Source organism: Centrocercus urophasianus, unplaced genomic scaffold (genome assembly GCF_019232065.1).
Source record: "Centrocercus urophasianus isolate 14NV4802_14NV808 unplaced genomic scaffold, USGS_Curo_1.0 seq_10, whole genome shotgun sequence".
Classification (NCBI taxonomy): domain Eukaryota; kingdom Metazoa; phylum Chordata; class Aves; order Galliformes; family Phasianidae; genus Centrocercus; species Centrocercus urophasianus.
In genome coordinates, this window is record NW_024884142.1 from 19,383,642 (window position 1) to 19,405,874 (window position 22,233).

General features: G+C 38.3%; 1 protein-coding gene across 1 annotated transcript in view; it reads right to left on the reverse strand.

Moving 5' to 3' along the window:
• Window positions 1-22,233, reverse strand: part of EYS (eyes shut homolog) — a 660,788-nt gene that overhangs the window by 123,896 nt on the left and 514,659 nt on the right. The window contains exon 31 of the mRNA XM_042829470.1: window positions 16,506-16,659. Coding sequence (XP_042685404.1) covers window positions 16,506-16,659 — 154 coding nt within the window. The remainder of the gene's footprint in view (window positions 1-16,505; window positions 16,660-22,233) is intronic.

Below are 22,233 nucleotides of genomic sequence, written 5' to 3' on the forward strand. Positions count from 1 at the left end.
AAAATTCAAATATCTTTGTGACTGTTTGCTGTATTATTTTTAACGGTACTAAACACAGTGTTTAATTCCTTTTTATCATTAAGTTTCAGAACATTAGAACCCTGAACTTTCAATTAGATTTGCATTTGCAATAATTACAGCAGAAGAAATGGGCTAACAATGGAGAAAAAGGTTGTGAGAAGAAAGTACATTTTGTTTTGCAAGCCTGCTACTTATCTTTTCAGAATATTTGTTAACTAAACACTGAACTTTATATTTCCATTGAGATAGGTAACCTAAAAGTAAGCTGACAACTTTTAGCTGAGTGGCAAACAACATGGCAAGCAATTACAGTCAAGAGTATTGTATTAGTTTTTATTTTTTGTTGTAAATCCACATACAGATAAACCAATTTAGGCTAGATACCAAACTTGAAAGCAGATAAAGTTAGATGAAATGAATCCCACTCAAGAGAATATTTCTCACAAAATTAATCAACAGTCTCATATTTCTTCAATATCTTTATTTTTGTGGTTGGACTTGATGATATTAAAGGTCTTTTCCAAACTGAGCGATTCTATGATTTTATATGAAGAAATCTGGTAATAATACTTTTCCTGTCTTTCCTGTATTGTTCCAGGTAGGCCACAGTATTCTATCTATGCCTGAAAGTTCATAATGCACACTGCTGCCCACCACAACTGTAAGAGTTCTGAATGCCTGTGAGTTTAGGAAAGGCAGCAAAGAATTTGTACTAGGCTACTCAGTACTGCTGTACTACTGCAATAGCTCGTACTTAAAGCTTTATGTTGATATAAATGTATTTAAAAGAGTCTGAATGAAATACATCTAGCAACGGAAATGATTAAATCAGTTGGTTTTCATTCTAGACTACACATCATTGCAGGTACTACAATGGCATTTACTGCAGCTTCCTAACCTGCATATAAGAAAACAAAGTTGATATCAATCATGCAGGAAAGGATCTGAGATTAAGTAGAATGATATACTACGAAGGGGAAGATGAAAGTGCCATTCCCCTATGTACCATGAGCTAATCTGTGATGAGTCATTTAGGAATAAACCATCCAAAATCAGTTAATGATGGAAATTATTTCATGTGAGAATAAACCTACTCAGCTAGGAGTTATAAATATCAGAACAAAACTGTAATTATATTCTTGAAAATTGCATTGTTAAAGGAAGAAAAAAAAAACAGCCAAAGCACACAGCACTTTTCCCCTCCCATTAAGACAGCTGCCACAAAAAAACAAACAAACAAACAAACAAAAAAACCCACAATAAATTACATATGCTGAAGATGTTTAAAAAAAAAAAAAAAAAAAGATGGTGGAATATAAGAATTCTTAAGTTTTCTTGTACTCTATGGAACTACTAAGACTGCATTTAGACAGTATTTACTATTCTATTAGGCTTTGTCCCTGTTAAAGAGACATAAATCATCAACTGTGAAGAGACCTCTAGTGCTTACATAATAGACCGAAGCAATCAGACTGGTCAAGATCCAGTTAAGTCAGAGAAGCAAAAGTTTTTGAGAAGCAAGAATTTTTGAACTAGAATCAGAAGGTGTTAACCATGCTGTTATCTATGGAAATGACAATGCAGCAGGGCTCAAGCAACCTATAAGATTTCTAGAGTACATTCATTACAACTTCATGATGAAGGAACCAAAAACAGCAAGTGCTTTGCTGGACCTAATACAAACAAGGAAGAACTGGTTGAGGATGTGAAAGTAGGAAGCAGTTTCAGCCGCCTTGAACTCGAGATGATAGAAACCAGAAACATAAAGAGAAGTGAACAGGTAAAAAAGCAAGACCACAGCCATCAACCTAGGTAAATAGATTTTGGTCTCTTCAGGAATCCTCAGAAGAATCCAATGAGATAAGACCCTGGAAAGGGGAAAGACCCAGGAAACCTGTTAGACATTACCACCTCCGATCTCAAGAAAGGTCCACCCAAGTAGAAGATCAAGCAAAGAAGTCCTCCACAGATGAACAAGGAGCTTCTAAGTAAATTCAGATATGAAAAGGAAGTGCACAAGGGATGGAAACACAGGCAGGGGATCTAGAGAATTAAGTAGATCTCTGATCTTGCACAGTTAAGGTTAGGAAATGTGAAGGAAGATACAACTGTGAGTGAGTCACCAAAGAGCTTATCAGACTCTATGGTAGCCCTATCACTGTAAAACCTGGGGAGACTGGAGTGTAAGACAGAGAGCAAACAGCGTCTCTTTGTGTCTAAGGGCAAACAGAAGGTTCTTCTGTATGCTTTGTTAATCTTGTCACTATTGAGAAACCTTTCATCCTTTATCACTGTTGTTTGGGAGAAGCTGAGGCCAATTAACTGATTAGAGGATCTGTTAGAGGAACAGGAACTTCTCGTTTGTTAGTGAATGGCATATAAGATGTATGTTGAACGCAACGAAGTAGAACTATTCTGATGCTACAAGAAACTATGAGAGCTCTCTAATTCAACTGAATGCCAACAACTGGCACCTGAACAGGCACCTGAAACTTAACCTGAAGACTGACCGGTCTGGACGTGTTGAGATGAACGCGGAACACGTTGAGAGAAATGCAAGCAACCTGTAGAGGAGCACATTGAGACAAACGTGGCAGACTTTGAGATAAACGTGGCAGGCATTGAGACAAACGTGGAGCATGTTGAGAGAAACGTGGCGGATGCTGAGATAAACGTGGAGCAATCTGTACAGAAGGACATTGAGTGAAACGTGGAGTACGTTGAGAGAAACATGAAGCATGTTGAGAGAAACGTGGGTGCATGGACCCATTCCCACTGATAACTTGGAGGAGAAGAAGAATCCTTAGGATAAACTGTACTGGTTATTGTCACTGTCTTTGTGATTGTTAAATGCTTATGGTATATGAAAGTGTAAATGTAAATGATATATAGAAATGTAATTGTTAATGTTATGCAGAAGAGGAACTGTTAACAGTATACAGAAGTGTAAATGCTAATGCTATATGGAAGTGGAATTGTTAATGGTACATGGAAGTGGAATTGAGGGTACAACTAATGGAATTGTGAAAAACAAACTAACAACAACAACAACAACAAAAAAACAGCAAAAAGTTTAAAGAAGAACAGCAAGTTAGAAATGTTTTTGATGTGCTCTAGCCAAAGCAGATAAGTGCCGGCAGGAGAACACATCCCCATGCTGCTGCTCCTCCCCCCGTGGCTTGTAATCAGAATGTAAACAAAATGTTACTTGCGAATGGGGACAAAAAAAGCAAGAATAGCCTTTATCTGCAGAGACCTATGAAACTTGATATCCCAATGTTAGCACGGGAAGCCTTAGGAGGGAAGGAGCTGAGAGCAGGGCTCTAGGACCCAGAGATCTTCTCAGGAAGAGCTGAATGGAGGGGGGGTTGTCAAGATCCAGGAGTGTTCCGCCCTCATTGAACATAAGAGCAGCTAGTGCAAAAAGCGGCACTGAATTTGGTAACAGATGCAATAACAGTTAAGGGCGAAGAAAATTAAGCTAGGGAAGGAATTGCAGCAAAGCGTGGAATTTTTAGTAAATACTGGAGTAACATATTCGGTGTTAAATACTTCTCTAACTCCAGTAAGTGATGAATTTGTAACCATAAGGGAAGCCACTGGCCAAAAGCAAGGAGGCTTACTTGCTTAAGCCTTTACAATTTCATATAGCTAAACAGGTAGGCATACACAAATTTTTGTACGTGCCAAAATTCATCAAAACCTTTACTAGGGCAAGATTTACTAGAACAACTGGAAAATGAATGAAAGTTTAAAGGAAAATTGTAAATTAAGGTAAAAGAAGAACAGTTAGTATAGTTGCTTATTTTAGCATTAATCACTACCCCTGCTTATCTTGGGGTGTGGGTAGTAGAAACCCAGGGTAGGGCTAAGAATGCAGCAACAATAGTGTTCAGAATAAAACAGGGAGCTCAGCCAGTTCGGATTAAGCAGTACACCCTCAAATTCAAAGACATGGATGACCTGATAGCTACCAAAACAAAGGAGGTACAAGGACAATTAGATTACTAAACTTTCTCAGATTTAATGCCTACCAAATTTCTACACGGAGAGACCAGGTGGCATGGCCACCAGTAACCTATTTGCATTATGAAATCACTGCTGGATCCCAAATCCTAGGGATTTGCCAGACTCTGGAACCTCAAATAGCTAAGGAGATCCTGACTTTCCTAGGGATGATGAGATGGTGCTGCCTACAACTATGGAATACTGCTAAATTCCCTCTATGTCCTTTTTAAATCCTCTCAAAGGTCCTCATACAGGTTGAGGAAGACTAGGCATCGACAAGGAAAGCCAAAGCCAACCTGTCCTTGAATATAGCAAGTGGCACAAGTACAACAAGAAAGTATTCTACAAGAACATCAGAAGCCAATGGAAGACTTAGGAATATGTTGGTTTGCTGCTGAATAGTGAGTGATGTGGCGATAAATAACCCGGAAAAGGCTGAGATACTCAGTGCTGCTCTGCCTCAGTCTTCACAGGCAAGACTGATGTTCAGCCCCTGATACCCCTGGAGAAAAACGTACCCTGTACTCTAGTTACAACTGGGATAGAGTCAGTCGAAGGAATTCTATATATAGCAGCCCATATGGTGTTGGGTTTGGGGTGTGTGACTAAGAGCATTTAAACAAGCTAGACATATGTAAATTCACAGAAGGCGACATTCAGACAAGTGCTGAAGGAGCTGCCTGATGTCACTGTGAAGTCATTGCTAAGTGTCTCTGAAAGGCCACTGGAAGAAGCTCCTAAAGATTGGAAGAAAACAAATGTCATTTATCTTCAAGAAGGACATGAATGAAGATCAGAGCAAGTGTAGGCTCAACAGCCTCTCTTTCTGTCTTTGGGAAAGTGATAGAGAAAATCCTTCCAGAAACCATTTCCAAACACTTCAAGGACAAGGAGGTGATCAGTAGTCAATATAGATTTTCAAAGGGAAAATCATGCTTAACCAATCTAATAATCTTCTAAAACGAGGTGAAGGTGCTTGGTGGCTGAGTGGAGAGTGGTTACCACTGTTTACCTTGACTTTATAAAGGCTTTGGACACGACATCATCATAAACAATCTGAAGTTTTGGGTAAGTAAGAGCAGAGTGAGAGCCTATATGGCTGGCTTGAGAGGGTAATGGTCACACAAAAGTACTGATTGGGTACTGAGGCCAGTATCATTCAACCTCTCCATTACTGTACTAAACACTGGGACAGAGGACATCCTCAGAAAGTTCCCTGTTGATACAAACATGGGAGGGGTAGTTGATATACGAAAGCATTGTGCTGTTGTTCAGAGGGACCTCAGTGGACTGGAGAACTGGGCATAAAGAAAATACAGTCATATATTTGGGGTGGAAAAATGCCAGACATCAGTACATGCTGGGGAATGATCAGCTGGAAAGGAGCTTGGCAGAAAGAAGTGGACCACGGTGAACAATAAGGTGACTACATCAGCAATCCACCCTCATGGCAAAGAAGGCCAGCAGAATTCTGGGTTGCATTAGGAAAAACACTACCAGCAAGTCAAAGGTCATTTTTTCTCCTATCTTGTGTACTGGTGACACCACACCTGGAGTGACATATAAGGTTTTGGGCTCTTCAGTACAAGTAAGACTTACAAGAGTTAGTTCAGCAGCAGGCTACAAAGATGGTTGAGTGACTGGAACCTCTTTCAGAAACTCAAAATCTGACTGCACATAATCCTAGATCATTATGCGATGCAGCTAAAGGACATCATGATCTCTTCTGTATTTCTGTGTTCTTGAGATAATTCTGTCAGGTCAGATAATTTAATATCCAGTCAAATCCAGACCATGAAGGTAAAGGAATTCAAACATCTGCTCATCGTGTCAGTAGTTAATGAGCCTCAATAGCCGTAACAGTTGGTTTGTTGGCTTTGACAGATCACTGATGAAATGCTAAATGTTGTTGCTGCGTCAAAGCAATTAAAAAAAAAAAAAAAAGTTTTAAAAAAGTGACACACATTTCTAAACACACTATTCTTTTTAAGCACAAAACTTGAAACTTAAATGAAAACAATAAGAAAGCTTTTCCTTCTAAATGAAAATCTACTCTTCCTAGTTGAGTTATTTCAGCTAGAAGGACAAACAACAATTTAAGTGGTTGATCACGTTCCATCAAATGGTCAATTTTCATAGAATCATAGAATCATAGAATCACCAAGGTTGGAAAAGACCTAAAAGATCACCCAGTCCAACCGTTCACCTATTCCCAATAGCTCCTACTAAACCATGTCCCTCAACACAACATCCAGCCTTTCCTTGAACACCCCCAGGGTCGGTGACTCCACCACCTCCCTGGGCAGTCCGTTCCAGTGCCTGACCACCCTTTCTGAAAAGTAATACTTCCTAATGTCCAGCCTGAATCTCCCCTGCTGTAGCTTGAAACCATTCCCTCTGGTCCTATCACTAATGACACGAGAGAAGAGGCCGACCCCCAGCTCACTACAACCTCCCTTCAGGAAGTTATAGAGAGCAATGAGGTCTCCCCTGAGCCTCCTCTTCTCCAGGCTGAACATTCCCAGCTCCTTCAGCCTCTCCTCATATGGCCTGTGTTCCAGACCCCTCACCAGCTTTGTTGCCCTCCTTTGAACACGTTCCAGGGCCTCAAAGTCTTTCTTGCAGTGAGGGGCCCAAAACTGGACACAGTACTCGAGGTGCGGCCTCACCAGTGCTGAATACAGGGGAACAATCACCTCTCTGCTCCTGCTTGCAACACTGTTTCTGATGCAAGCCAGGATGCCATTGGCCTTCTTGGCCACCTGGGCACACTGTCGGCTCATGTTCAGCCGAGCATCAATCAATACCCCCAGGTCCATTTCCTCTACGCAGTCCTCCAGCCACACCGCCCCAAGCCTGTAGCGTCGCCTGGGGTTGTTGTGGCCGAAGTGCAGGACCCGGCATTTGGCCTTGTTGAAAGTCATCCTATTGGCTTCAGCCCAGCTCTCCAGCCTGTCCAGATCACTCTGTAGGGCCTCGCTACCCCCAGGCAGATCCACACTTCCAGCCAATTTGGTGTCATCTGCGAATTTACTGAGGGTGCACTCGATGCCCTCATCGAGGTCATCAATAAAGATATTGAAGAGGACAGGCCCCAGCACCGACCCCTGGGGAACACCACTCACAACCGGTCGCCAGCTGGATTTGACTCCATTCACCACCACTCTCTGTGCCCGGCCCTTCAGCCAGCTCCTTACCCAGCCAAGAGTGTACCCATCCAAGCCTCGGGCTGCCAGCTTCTGCAGGAGAATGCTGTGGGAGACAGTGTCAAAGGCTTTGCTGAAGTCTAGGTAGACCACATCAACAGCCTTTCCCTCATCCACCAGATGGGTCACTAGATCATAGAAGGAGATCAGGTTGGTCAAACAGGACCTGCCCTTCACAAACCCATGCTGGCTAGGCCTGATCCCCCGGTCACCCCGCACATGCCGCATGATCTCCCTCAAGACAATCTGCTCCATAACCTTCCCTGGCACCGAGGTCAGGCTAACAGGCCTGTAGTTCCCTGGATCCTCCTTACAACCTTTCTTACAAATGGGAGTCACATTGGCAAGCCTCCAGTCTTCTGGGACCTCACCAGTCAACAAGGAGCGCTGACAGATGATGGAAAGCGGCTCGGCTATCACCTCCGCCAGTTCCCTCAGCACTCTCGGGTGGATCTCATCTGGCCCCATCGATTTGTGGCAGTCCAGTTGGAGCAGTAGGTCTCTGACTGTTTCTTTCAGAATCACAGGGGGGTTAGTGTGCTCCCCAGCCGAGATTACCAGGTCAGAGAGAGGAGTATCCTGAGGATAACTGGTCTGACTTTTAAAGACAGACGTAAAGAAGGCATTCAGAACCTCTGCCTTTTCCTTATCCTCAGTGGTCACATTCCCAGCCTCATCCAGCAAAGAGTGGATATTCTCCTTTGTCCTCCTCTTACTGTTAATGTATTTATAAAATTTTAGTTGAGTATACAAGAATTTATATACATCTGTTTAGTGTAATGCATGTTTTATGAGACTATTTTGAGACTAACATGTAAAATGATTGAATTATGTAAAACTGTAAAAGATTAAAAAAAAACTTCTCAAGGTGCGAGGAAAATTGGATTGATGGAACTGGGATTAAAGTTTACAGAGAACATAGAATCAAACAATTATAGCATCACCAAGGTTGAAAAAATTATAGAATCACATAATCATAGAATGGCTTGGCTTGGAAGTGACTTCAAGCATCACCAAGTTCCAACCCCTCTGCCACAGGCAGGGCCACCAACCTCAGATCTGGTACTAGATGAGATATCCCAGGGACCCATCCAATCTGGTCTTGAACACCTCCAGAAATGGGGCATCCACAGTCTCTCTGGGCAGCCTATTACAGCACCTCACCACTCTCTCTGTGAAGAACTTCCTTCTGACATCTAATCTAGACATTCCCTCCGCCACAGTTAACTAGATCAATCTATGCCCGTGACAGGGGGCAGTGGGCCCCTGGGCTCCCCCCACCCCCACCAAATGGGAAGGAAAAGGGAAAAAAGAGGTAGAGATGGGAGCTGGGCTCAAGGGAAGAAAGGAAAAACAGCAGCAACAATCTATGGAGGAAAACTTACTTTACTATGATATCGGAATGCAAGATAACACAATGTAATACAATCTAATTGAAATTGAGAGACTAAAATAAAATAGAAGAGAGTTCCTGAGACAAAGTCAAACCTGAAAAACTTAGTATGGCTAGGAAAGTACCCTCCCACACTCCCTACAAGGCAGTAAGAGACACCCAACCCAGAAGGGTCAGATCCCATGACTTCCACGAGGTACAGGGACAGGTACCCGGAATTGGAGCATTAACACTTTAACTCCCAGTACACTACATGATGTTATGATGTGGAATACTGAAAACCAAAAAACAAAAACCATGACATCCTCCTTGAGCTTAAAACCATTCTCCCTTGTCCTATCACTGTCTAAGTAAAAAGTTGATTCCCTTCCTTTTTATAATCCCCTTTTAAATACTGGAAGGCTAGAATGAGGTGTCCTCACAGCTTTTTCTTTTCCAAGCCCAACTCCTTCAGCCTATCTTCGTAAGGGAGGTGCTCGAGCCTCTGATTATCTTTGTGGCCCTCCTCAAGACCCTCTCCAACTGTTCCACATCTTTGGACGTGGACCCCAGACCTGGACACAGTACTCCAGATGGGTCCTCAATAGGGCAGAGTAGAGAGGGAAAATCACCTCTTTGTCCCTGTTGGCCACCCCTCTTCTGCTGGAGAAAAGATCTCCAAGATCACCCAGTCCAACCTACCACCAATATTTCCCCACTAAACCATGTCAGTACAACATCTAAATGTTTCTTGAACACCTCCAGGGTGTGACTCAAACACCTCTCAAAGCAGCCTTTTCCAGCACATGACCACTCTCATTTCTCCCAGTGTCCAACCTGAATTTCCTCTGGAGCAACTTGAGGCCATTCCCTCTAGTCCTGTTTCTAGTTACTAGGGAGGAGAGGCTGGCCCTCACCTCACCACAATCTTCTTCAGGTAATTTTTGAGAGCTATATGGTCTCCCCTGAGCCTCCAGACAGAACAATCCCAGTTCTTTCAGCTGTTCCCCATAAGACTGTGCACCAGATCACAAACTGTATAAGCACTTACTGCACAAACCTTCCCACTTTACAGGGACAAATACGATGCTTTAATGAAACAGATATACAATATAAATTGAAATGAGCCCATTACTGTTTCCACAAGGCCTGATAAACTGTCATCAATAGCAGATCATTTTAGTGGAAAACCATATCTATAAAAAGCCATTCCTAGGTACTTGTCACACTATGATTTATGCTGACTTATGATTTATAATTTCTATTAAAAATGCAGTAAATATATGTAGTTAAATAGGCTTTCCTCCTGAAAGCAATTCCAAATTTAATTCAAATTTCATTATAATCTGTTAGATATTTTACAGCATATAGTTTTATGCATTTAACACAACATCCACATGGATGTGATTAATATTTGTGCTGACTCAAAATCAAAATTAGAATATACAGTATGTAAGATACTCAATTTCACAGCCACATCTAAGTTTTTTATTCATCAGTTATAAATTCATATTTATATTATTATTATAATCCAAATTCATATGTCCAGTGATTCTTTATCTCTCCCAGACAGCATCCACTGCTAATATTCAAAGAATTTTGGTAAGCAGAGATATGATGAAGGAATGATTGCATTGAATTGGCTTAAGGTGCCTAACACCTTCCAATTTCTCATTCTTACGTAACTAACAATGCTGGAATTCAGTGCTGTAAGGGTTGCTCTGACCATAATGTCTCCTAATTTATTATGTTGGCCCATAACGTCAGAGGTGAATTTTGGTGGGATGGCAGTGTATGTTGAACATCCCCATCATGTTCAGTTAACTTTTGTTGCTGTGTGACAGATGGCAGCTGAAGGGTCATGTGACAAAATGGAATGGTGTCTGAAATTAAAGTGCATATGAAGAAAAGGCATGTAATTGAATTCCTCCATGCAGAAAATATGGCATTCATTGACATCCACTGGTGACTGCTGAACATCCATGGAGACCAAAGAGAGGATGTGAGCACAGTAAGGTGGTGGGTATTGTGTTTCAGCAGTGGTGACAATGACAGTGGGTCTTCACCTCCAGGACCCATTTTTACGAGTGTGGCATGTAGGCTTTCGTTCATGAATGCTGAAAATGCATAGCTAATGGTGGCAACTGTTGAAAAAGTGTAAAGTTGCTCTATAAAATAGTGTTGTGCTTTCTTGTTTTGGTTGTAGTTTCCATGGAAATAAATTGGAGGCATTACTTTTGGAGTGACCTACATATGGAGCTTTGAATTACATGACAGCAAAACACCTTCCACCTTCCACATATCACAAATATATGCTATACCATATAGTCCTTCTGATAAAAAGATGTTGAAAGAGGAGCTGCTCAGATGTTTCCAGTTTTTCAAAATATATGTATTTCTTGGATACAACGGCAAACCATCAGAAAATTAATCATTTTTTTGTTTTAGAGATCTAATGTAATTTTCAGTAGTAATTTCACATTATGCAGAAGACCTGGCATCTTTAAATGCTAACAAAATGATGACTTAAAAGTATGCATCAATATGAGAACATAACTCTCTCTGGAATGGAGTAAAACAGGTATGACTCAATGACTCAAAACAAGCCAACAGGTCATATGGATGGTGATTTACATAACCTTTATAAAAGCAATTACATTTTAAGAAGGAATGTGTAATAAAAGCTTTATAAGATCAGTTCAAACAACAGTTTCCTGAGGAAAGTGAGGAAGTGGGAGCGTCAGTAGAAACATGGACACTGATAATCATGTGGCTTACACTCAGTACCCTATGTCTTGCCATGCACCATGTGGAGATACAAAAATACTTTCAGAACTTTCGCACCTTTTTTAGAAGGTACCATCTGCTCTTGAAGAGCAAAGATCAAATAAACATGCTTCTATCTTGCATGGTCCAAGCTAGAATTGGTTCAACAGCATTGACTGAATAATTTATTCTACAAATTTTGTTTTTATTGCTGTATGTGACCTTCTCAACCATGAATAAATCCTGACATCCACACCACAAGTACTAATTTAAGCGTGACAGAAAATTGGAAGCAACTTCATTCAATATGTTCCCTTGGAAAATTTATGAAAAAGTACTAAACACAGTACAACAATAAAGTTCTGTGAAGATAGGCTCTATGTTCATTAAATCCCACAACAAAATTCTGGCAATTCTGCCTGTAAAACACAATGAAGTAGTATTATGCTATCCATGCAATATTTTTTATCAGTGCTTGCCCAGAGTCTTCCAAATAGAAAAGAATCTGGTGTCCTCCTTCAAGTATGCACTCACTATCACAGACAGAGATGATGTAAACTTTTGGAAGGAAACATAATCTAAATAAAATATAACTGAGAGAAGATAAGATATTAAAAAAAAAAAATAAATCATCTCCCTATCTAGAAAAATCAAAATCCTGGTAATGTGGTAATCTCAAGCACCTCTTTGTTAAAATTACTTTCTATCAATCAATGAATTGAAGAAACACAATCTGGCCGTATCATTTAACTACAGATTACTTACACCAAATCTTGTGTCAGGCAAACGTAGTTCAGAACCCATACATGGAACGAAATGCTCCTGAACTTATGTTCTTCAAATAATCGAATTCATATAAGTAATTTAAACTACACCTCAACTACGTGGTCATAGATCTAACTGAAAAGATGAATACGCTATCTGTTATGAAATTACAAAAACATTAAATTAAAACAAACACACATTTTCAAAACCAGGCATCAACTTACTCTAAAATAAACAGAAACAAAAACAGTATAAAAAACAAACAAACAACAACAAAACAACGCAGGATTGAAACAAATCTCTAGTTTCTTTAGGCAAAGCAAAAAAAGTAAGCAGAGTTTTATTGGTTGTTTCCATAAAGCTGTCGTTTGCTGTTTCACAAACCATAAAGAAAAAGACTGAACATTTTAAACTCACATTTAAATCTTCATCAAGTTTCAAAGGGAAGAATATATCCAAGGGAAGTAATCATATAGTTAAACAAAAACATATTAAACCACGGGGATATCTTAGCTTCCTATAATTAGTGGATTTAGAAAGAAAACGAGAAAAAGACAGATATAGAAACTTTTGGGAATTATGCTTTTTATCCCATAGATATACCTAAAACTGGAATATCTGTCAAATATGACCTTATGGAGAAATTCAAAGTCAAATTTAACAGAAATATCATTTTCCTACTGGAGTGTTTTCAAACAGTAACAAAGCCTTTTATGCTAGTCTTTGTCTCTTCCTTTCCTGAATTACAGGTGAAAAAATGGATTAATTTTGCAGGTAAAACATTCAGATAGAGTTATCTATCTTCAACAGCCAGTAAGAGAACACAAATCAACAATTTTGTCATGAATTCATATTTTATAGCCTATGATAAAAGATCCTTGGGGGGGGGGGGGGAGGCACAAACACCTTGTCAAGTTTGCTTTTTCCTTTGGCAGAGGTTAAGGATGATTGCTGAAGGATTACAATTTTACTGCTGCTTGGTGAAGGATATACTGCTCTCTCTACATTTTAGAAGGACTCACAAGAGTAATCACTAGTCATTTTGAAGGCCATGCCCATAAACTCGGATGCATATAAATCCCTGCCAGTCACAGTCTACAATCATGCATTTCAAATTATTTATTCTGTAACTATTTAAAGACAGTGTAAATTCCAGTAAACAAAGGTAACGTGTAAACTGAACTGACACTACTATTTAGTGTTGCAACATGGACTGCAAAGCCATAAATATACATGTTAATTTTAGGGTAGAAAAGAGGAAATAATTTATTTTTCAGTGTCAACTTGAATTCTATAACTAGAACTAATGTTTTTTTTTCAGTGATATATGTATGCTTTTGTTGCTAAAGTATTATTACACTTTGAAAGCTATCCAGCATTTTAATGCCCTAATTTTATGAATCAGAGAAATAGCTATTGCAGGTAATACAGTACAGCTCAGGCAATCAGTGGACCAATGCCTCACACATGGCTAGTCTCCACAACTAAAGAACAAAAAAAGCCCTAACAAAATCATTTTTTAGAAGTGAACTGTACACTTCTACCAAGTATTTTCTATGAGAAAAACGTCTTTATCTGCTGGCTCATAGGGTAAAGAAGGGATAGTTTTCTTTGTAAGCTTTGTATACATTTACATCAAAATCCTAAATCAAATTAATTAATATCCTATCAGGTAGCAATTAGGTTTGAGTATACTATATGACTTTGTTTCATTAATGCTAGGCTTTAAAAACAAAACAAAACAAAACAAAAAGCTTTAAAATGTAGTGTAGAAGTAAAGTAATAAACCTGTGGCTTAGAAGTGTAAGAAGGAGAAGGAAATGTGATGGTTTCTTAAATGGTAGATCCTTTCATTCCTCTGTATTTTGAAATGAGGTTTTCTACTTAAATTCTAACATTTACTATTTTTCATAACAGAACATGGTAAGGACCAAGGGGTGAATATAAAAAATAACAACACACACACACAAAAAAACCCATACCAAATATACCAATATCCATATAGTACTACCAATCTCTTCTATAATAACAAAGTCTTCTAGCATAAGCAACATTCTAGAATTTTGCAACATTTACGCAGTACATAAATATTACTGAAGACAAACACAAAAATCTTCATGATGTTTTTACTTTCATGTTTTGATGTTAACAAGCTGATTTTGAGAACACTGCTATAAATGTTTCAAGGGGATTTTTGCAACGTCCTTCATATATTATCCTCTACTAACAAAAATGTTCCTAGCTAGTACTAAATTTAATGCAAATAATTTGCACTGAGTTCTCTCATATCATAAATGCTTACAGTTCAGGTACAGCAATTTAACTTTAAATATATGATAAAGTGAAATATATAAATATTGGAATGATAATAATCAGAAAAATTTAATGGACATCATAATTCTTAAATATTTTAAAGTAAACTTCACATACTGTAGCATTTTAAAAATATCATTAACAGAACAGAAAATCTGTATCATTTGTTTCTAGCTTTGTTCTAACTTGTGCGTATGAAATCCCTCGAGTGTAAAAGAGTTTTTTAGGGATATTATTTTGTAAGTATCTTAAGTGTGGGAGCCAAAAGGATATGGCCAACCTCTTTTCAGTGGTCTGTGGGGACCGGACAATGGGAAATGGCCATAAACTTGAGGACAGAAAGCTCTGTAACAGTATGCGAAGGAACTTCTTCACAGTGAGGGGGACAGAGCAGTGGAAAAGGCTACTCAAGGAGGTCATGGATTCTTCTTCTCTGGAGATATTCAAGATCTACCCGGGTGCCTATCTGTGCAATTTACTGTAGGGAGCCTGCTTTGCTGGGGGGTTAGACTCAGTGATCTCCAGAGGTCCCTTCCAGTCCCTACAATTCTCTGATTCTGTGATTAACAGAGCAGAGAAAACGGTCAGAAGCCTTTGCGAGGAAAACAACAAATCTTCATCCCACGACCCACTACGCACACGCAAGAGGGGAGGGTCTGCATGCTAACGAACTCTCGGGGGTATAATGAATATGTAACCAAATTCCAGGAAAACTATTGATTAGTTCAGCCTATATCTGTAGCACAGTTTTTCCAGACGGTGTGCAAGCTAGGTGGATCTATTCCCCTTGCACCTGGTATCTGCACAGCACTGAATAAACCATACCGGCTTTATAACTACTTTGTAGTTATAGAATTTGATTCCGCACGTCACTGGTCTATTTTTAATTTCTCATGTGAAAATTAACCAGTGTTAGGCCTATACATATCACAAGAAATATGATTACAAGTCTAATTAATTCAAGGAGTAAATTAATGAAATAGAACAGAAAGAATAGATAAGAACACGTACATCCAACCCATGGGCTGCATGTGGCCCAGCCTGGTTGGCAATACATCCATGCCCCTGCCCAGCATCTCTTGGCCCCCTCTGCCAAGTGGCCCAGCTAGGCCCTGGGAGCATTCAAGGCTCAGCAACAGCCAAATGTCAGTGCACTACTAATGCTGCCTGACCTGGAACCAGGGCATGGGGAGGGAGCAGTGAAGTGATAGCTCTAGTTATAGCAAATAATTTCATGCATTTTAATTCGCTGGCTAAACACAGTCCTGCGGACAGCAAAAAATATGCAGTCTTGCATTCCATTTTGATAAAGGAATTTGAGAAGAAGTTTTAAAATTGGAAAAGAAAAAAAACCCCCCAAAAAACAAACACATCATTTTTTTGGCATATCTGCAACTTCATTTTCAGTTGACATAAATATGTTACCTGGAATTTTCAAATGGGGCGTACAGAATTGCAATCAGACATTCATCCCAAAAATGTGACCCTGTCTCTCTACTTTTATAAGCACTATCTTACTGGAGAAAGACAAATTGTTACTTTACAATCACACCTTTCTCCTGTCACCATTTGAGAGTTTGTACATTTGTGAACAACTATTTTCAAGGATGAAAGACAGATAATATTTCATCAAAGATCTCTGATGAACACACTGAGAATTCACTAAGAATCGCAGCCACTGACATCAAACCAGATATTGATGTATGAGTTTCACGATAACAAGTTCACATATCCCACCAGTTCTGCGTTTTTGTTGCCCTCTTTTTTTGTTTTAATAAAAACTATTTAAACTGACTTATTTTTTCTGTCTGGAGTTTGAAAAACTGAAGTAATATATGTGAACTACAAGGCATCTTAACTCAAGGACGCTATATTATGAGAAATATTTCCAAAAATACATAAGGTTTTGTTTTCCATCTTTTTTTCCCTTAAAAAAAAAAGAAACAAACAAAAACCAAAAAACAAAACAAACAAACGAACAAAAATGTACACTTTTTTACTCAATATATAAGGAGACTAAATCTCTTCAGTGTAACACAGTATTAAGTTCTTACCTTATTGTGATAGGCATGAATATCCCTTTGCTAATGGATTGATTGACAGATACAGTCAGAATGTTCTGAGAGTTTCCGCAACTGAATCGAACTGTTGGTCTTCCTTCCACAAGATACAAGTGAAGAAAATGATCTCCAAAATTCTTTTCACTACCTTTGAAAACAAAAACAGATAATCAGACTTCTGAAAGCACAGAACCTTTTGGTACCCTGACACAGATGCAATTTTTGTTTTTATTTTTCATGTATACTCCTATGCCTTATGTGTTTTTTTTTTTTTACAAATTTGCCCTTTGAATTTAACTGTAGTTCCTTGCCATAGAAAGTAAAACACAGCTCCTGCTTAGGATTTTTATTCCCCTCTAAGACAAACTGTTAAAATGTTTTTACGTTTTTTGTGCTATATTTTACCATATTTAACTGAAGAAGAAATGACTGAACAGCTAGGTCATAAAACTGAATTAACTGCATTTGAGCATAAGATTACTATTTTCTTCTTCCAGAATCCTAATGTCTTAGGTTGTCTTACTATAACTCAAATACATCATTTGCAGACTAGAGAAAAACGTGTTACAATTAAGCCATATCTTGAATACCATGATTAATCTCCACGTAGTTATTTTCTTAATGATCAAGTTCATATTTTGCTCTTAGTCTAGTAAGGTAATTAAAAAATAAAAAGTAAGTGCAATATGCAGTATCTCAGCTATACATCTCCATTAAGTTCTGCAAACCTAAGCAAACAAAAAATGTATATTTTTTTCTTACGAAGTCTCAAAATCAAAGAGTACATCAAAATTGAAAATGAACTATCTTAGTAATACATTTTCATATAGAAAGAAACCTTTTAACATTGCAAAGTGTGAGAGCAGGAAGTCACAGAGGGTCACTACATTTAAAGCGATATAACAGCTTTCTGTATTTCTGCTATTTAAAAAAGGCAATTTATTAAAAAAAATCCTTCTAAAGTGAAATTCTATCACAAGGGATTACTGCAATAAAAACACAGTTGTTTAGATTTCAGCTTCTTTAAAATCCTGAATAATCCAATTTATCTAATTTTCATTTAAAAATGCCTTAATTTCTTAGATTTGCTAGGAATTTATATGAAAAATATCCCACATAACTGGAAAGGTTTCAATACCTTTGCTATCCTATTATTTCTCTTGTCTCATTAATAAATGGAAAGCCCATGAAAATGCATTGGGAAAGTATTCTTCTCTCAATATTTACCATAAAAATCAACGAGAAAAAAAAAAAAAAGCATTACTCCCATAGATATAGATACAGACTGGAATCTCTTTCAGTATCACAGGTACCTAACTTCATTAATTTCTAGTTATTTCCATTTTCCTTCTGGTCTGGAGCACATCACCCACTCACTATCTGTAGCTGAGTTGAAATAAAAACCACCACATACATGGTCCAAATAAACTTTTTATGAGGGTAAGTGGAAGGGAAGAACATATGCTTTTTTTAAGGTTATCTGTTCAGCAATCTTGTCAAATGGGATGATAAGGAAAAAGTGAAAAGCAAACACACACACAAATGGAAAAAAAAAGCAAGATTCAAACCTGTTCAGTAATGCTGATTTACAGAGATAAGAGGAATGTGAAAATGCTTATTTTGGTAATATTATCTGACTGAGGACCCTGCCAAAATGTGATGAGTCATAAACATAGCACACACCTGACAAACATACAGTAAAATACACAATAATAAGAAACCATCTTGTCAGTCATGTTAATTAGTAGACTACCAAGAAACCTCAATCATCACTTCAAAGAGTGTCAAACTGGACTTGCAATCCCTCAGGATGCAGATCTGGGGTCCCAAATACTGGGGAAAGGGCATGTTAGTGGAACTATGCCAAGCAGTAGGGTAACATACTGGAAGGAAACTGGAAAGGAAAGGATCACATGCAAAGTGGGGTCCATTAGCTTGTCTGACTGGGCCCTGTGCTTGACCAGCACAGTTTGTCCTCCTGCCTTCTTACCAAATCCTTTCCCAGCTATCCCTTTGTGTAAACTCTCTAATTCCACATGAGTGCTACAAGGATTAAGAGCCAACTGCTTTGAGGCATCAGCATTAGGAGTCAGAAAAGGGGTGTAGGCATTCAGGCGTATTGGACCTCAGCACTCACTGCAGTGAGCTGGGATCTCAGCATCAGCTGCCAGATCAGGCAAGGTCTCCAGTGGCTGAGTAGGAGGTCCTTGGGGTGGGGTGGGGTGCAAGAATGTGCAATCCCCTCTCTTCAGTCTGGCTTTTGCCTTGCTCAGGCAGACAGACACCACAATACTGGCTCAGGCTGAGTGCTGGAAAAACTGGCAGCTAGACATCTTGCTCAACAGTAGACGGCTTAAATATGCACCAGAAAATATGACTATGAATCAGTAATTTTAACCCATAAATAGGAAACAGCCCAGAGCTTGCTGAGCTCTCCCGCACAGCAGTGAGCTATACAACCTCTTTAAGTACAGATGCCTCTCAGGGTTAATACTTGCTGCAGAGATCCCTCACTCTTTGACACTGAGAGATTCCTTGCAGTAACAGATCCTTGCTAAGAGACTAAGAGCTTGCTAAACAACAACTATTTACAGAGCATGGAATTTTCCAGCTTTTCAGAAGAGTGGGCTTGTGACAATTGGCATAACTGAGACAACAATGAAGGGCATCTAGAGGTAATTAAGGGCTGTACAAAAGATGGGAAATGGAAAAGAGTTATCTGCAGGAAGCTAGGAGCCTGTTTAGAAGCTGCATATTAAGAAAAGGAGAATAAAAATAAAAAGGAGCAAGACCTAGAGCAAGAAACAGAAGCTAGAAAGGCACCTGACAACCTGATAACTAGAATTAGAAACTATGTTTAGACGTGTTTCTGTATTCTGAATATATAAATAATTCAGAAAGCTACAAAAATTCAACTGGATTATATGCCTTTGATTTTTATGATTTCCCTCTACAGTCCTTTTATAATAATCCTTTAAGATGTTCTGCACTGTCACTGTTAAAAAGGTCACTGGCTTTTAATGGTAGCATAACTGATACATGCATATCCTGCATCATTTGTTTCCTTATCCTCTTCTCCCTTCTCACACATGCTGTGCCAGGCATTTCCCAGTCTCAACAATATATGCACCTGAAAGTTATATTGAATTCAGGTAGAAAGAATATGAATATATTCCGAATATGTATTGACAATGTGTCTTGAAAGAAAGTTACAGATAAGTAGGTTATTTTCTTAGTGTCTACATTTATTCATTCACATTACGCACTAGTGAAAACCTGGAAAAAGGTCCTTTCTGATACTAGGAAAGTAAAAAAAAACCTGGGAGAGGTTTCCAGGAGTACAGTGCTCCTTGAAACACTGGTGAGTATTAATTACTTCTTGAGCTTTACTTTAGGGAGCTCCTGTGGTCGTGCTTACAGGTATATTAGTTTGATAGCATTCTTACGTATCTGCCAGGTAGTGCCTTTGGAGGACAGTCCTTTAAATTTTTCTACAGTGAACATGAAGAGGCAGTGTCCCTCTCAAGAATTTTGATCTGCTAATATAAAAGAACGTGTCACCCAGTATGCTGGGTAGAGGAATACAAAGTAGGAATATATACAGACATTTGGTATATATATATTCCTTCCTTGTAAGGTGAGAAGTTGCCTGAGGCTTAATGAAGAAGGAAAAAAACAAGGGTAACAGGAACATAAAGACACAGAAATCAGGAGCCATTTGAGTAAAAAATGTTTTTGCATACTAGCGTTTAATTATCTTGACCTTAGTTAAAGTTATGTGAGGAAATCTGTGAGGAAATCAAGTTGAAGAAACCATATCTCAGCAAATATTCTTCCACAGGAAACTGCAAAGCTGTAAGGCTGGTTTCATGCTTTACTACAGTGGCAAGCAAGTGGCCACTGATCTCAAATGGTTGCCTGTCTAGAACTTCAAGTCCCTGTGAGCTATAGGGTGGGATTTATGAGGCAAGAACTTATCTTGTCACTGAGGAAGGATACTGTGAAATGCTCTGCTTGAGAATGCCAATCTAAGATAACAGAATGTGACTGAATTTCCTGAAAGGCCTATCTTTACTTTCATAAGTAGAGTGTGAGTAGATCTGGAGGACAATGCTTTCATGAGTGCAGTAACATAATTTATGAGCACAACTTAAGAAAAAGGAGCTCGTGTCCTAAAAGAATTCTATGAACATGGGCTCTGATACTGTAAATCCAACAGTCAGAACTTAGAAAACACCATACAGAATAGAAGTTGAACAGTCTGCCTTTGAAGGGTTGCAAAAAGCATTATTAAAAATGAAAATGATGAAATAATAATTGATAAATGTATCAGGCTTTATTTTCTCAATGACAATTTGCATTTTATTTCCCTTTGTGGTTATATAATACGATTTGTTTAGATACACTGATGAAATTGAATCGTGAAAACAATATGTAATCAATATAGGTAGAAAAAAATAAGAATGTATACTGTGTCCAATAAAGAAATATTTCTCTAATTATGGTTAATTTTTATCAGGACAAATACAATAATTCTATTTTCAAGCCTGTTCACCTGACACATAAAAAGAGAAATCTCCTCTCATCCTGCTGATTATGAAAAGAAGAGGTAAACTGCAAAGAGTATCACAATATTTTTAGTCCATTTATATGACAAATACTTTCTCAAAATAGTTAAAGACATCACCATTATTAAAAAAGTTAGTACAGTATGTAAATATTTATGAATTATTTGACCAAGAAATTAATCTAACCTGGTAAAATCTGGTATGTCTGTACAAAGAATTATATAAAAGCAGAGTAACTAAGAAGTAAGAGTTTGTAATTATTTTCTAGTAAAATACACCTGAAACAAGCAGATCAATGTGATTTTCTTCCTATTTTTAAAAAGTTTTTGTCAAAGAGGTTTTTGCCTGGTAAATTTTAAATTAATTGCAAACTTAATCATGAAGCTGCTGCTAACATTGCTGTATTAAAAATATGAAAACATTAGAAACATTTAACTTTTTTTATAATTTCATAGCTCATGTATCTAGTGAGTGCACTAGCCTCAAGAGGACTTTCTGCTGGCATTTCATTTCTCAGCTGTTTGATGGTAGCACAGCTTCAAAAAAGCAGCAGCACAAGCAGGAGTTGTACTGCTTCTGAAAGAGCACAACTGACAACTGCAGCTTTTCTTTTGAAGTTGTTAGAAGGCAAGAAGAAACACGGAACAAGGTGCAAAAAACAGGGATGAAGGAAGAACAGAAGAAGCATATGAAATGAAGGGTATTATGTTTATCTGACAGAACTACAGAAGAGCTTGGTGCTTGCATAGAGAAATAATAGATTACAAAGCTCTGGGTAGTCTGTATAGGATCCATTGCTCTTTCTAAATGTACTGAATGCTAATACACAAAATACTGGAGAATTTTCTTTTGCACAATAACACAACATTGTATTTTACATTCTTGCAAAATTAAATAAGGATATTGATATGGAGATTCAAATAACTGGGGAGGACAAAAAAAGAAAAAAGGAAAAACAAAGGTGCTATAGAAAAGGAAAAAGAACCTGAGGAGGACGGTAGGAATGTAAAGCAATGATGTACTTAGTGTTAAACTGAGTTCTAAAAAATATATAGTTCTCTTCTACTTTGTATGTTTGTGTTAAACAGGCAGAATAAGATCCAGATTTTCTTTTTTTTCTTAAATCTTAGTGAAACCTAACCTTAGAATAAAGC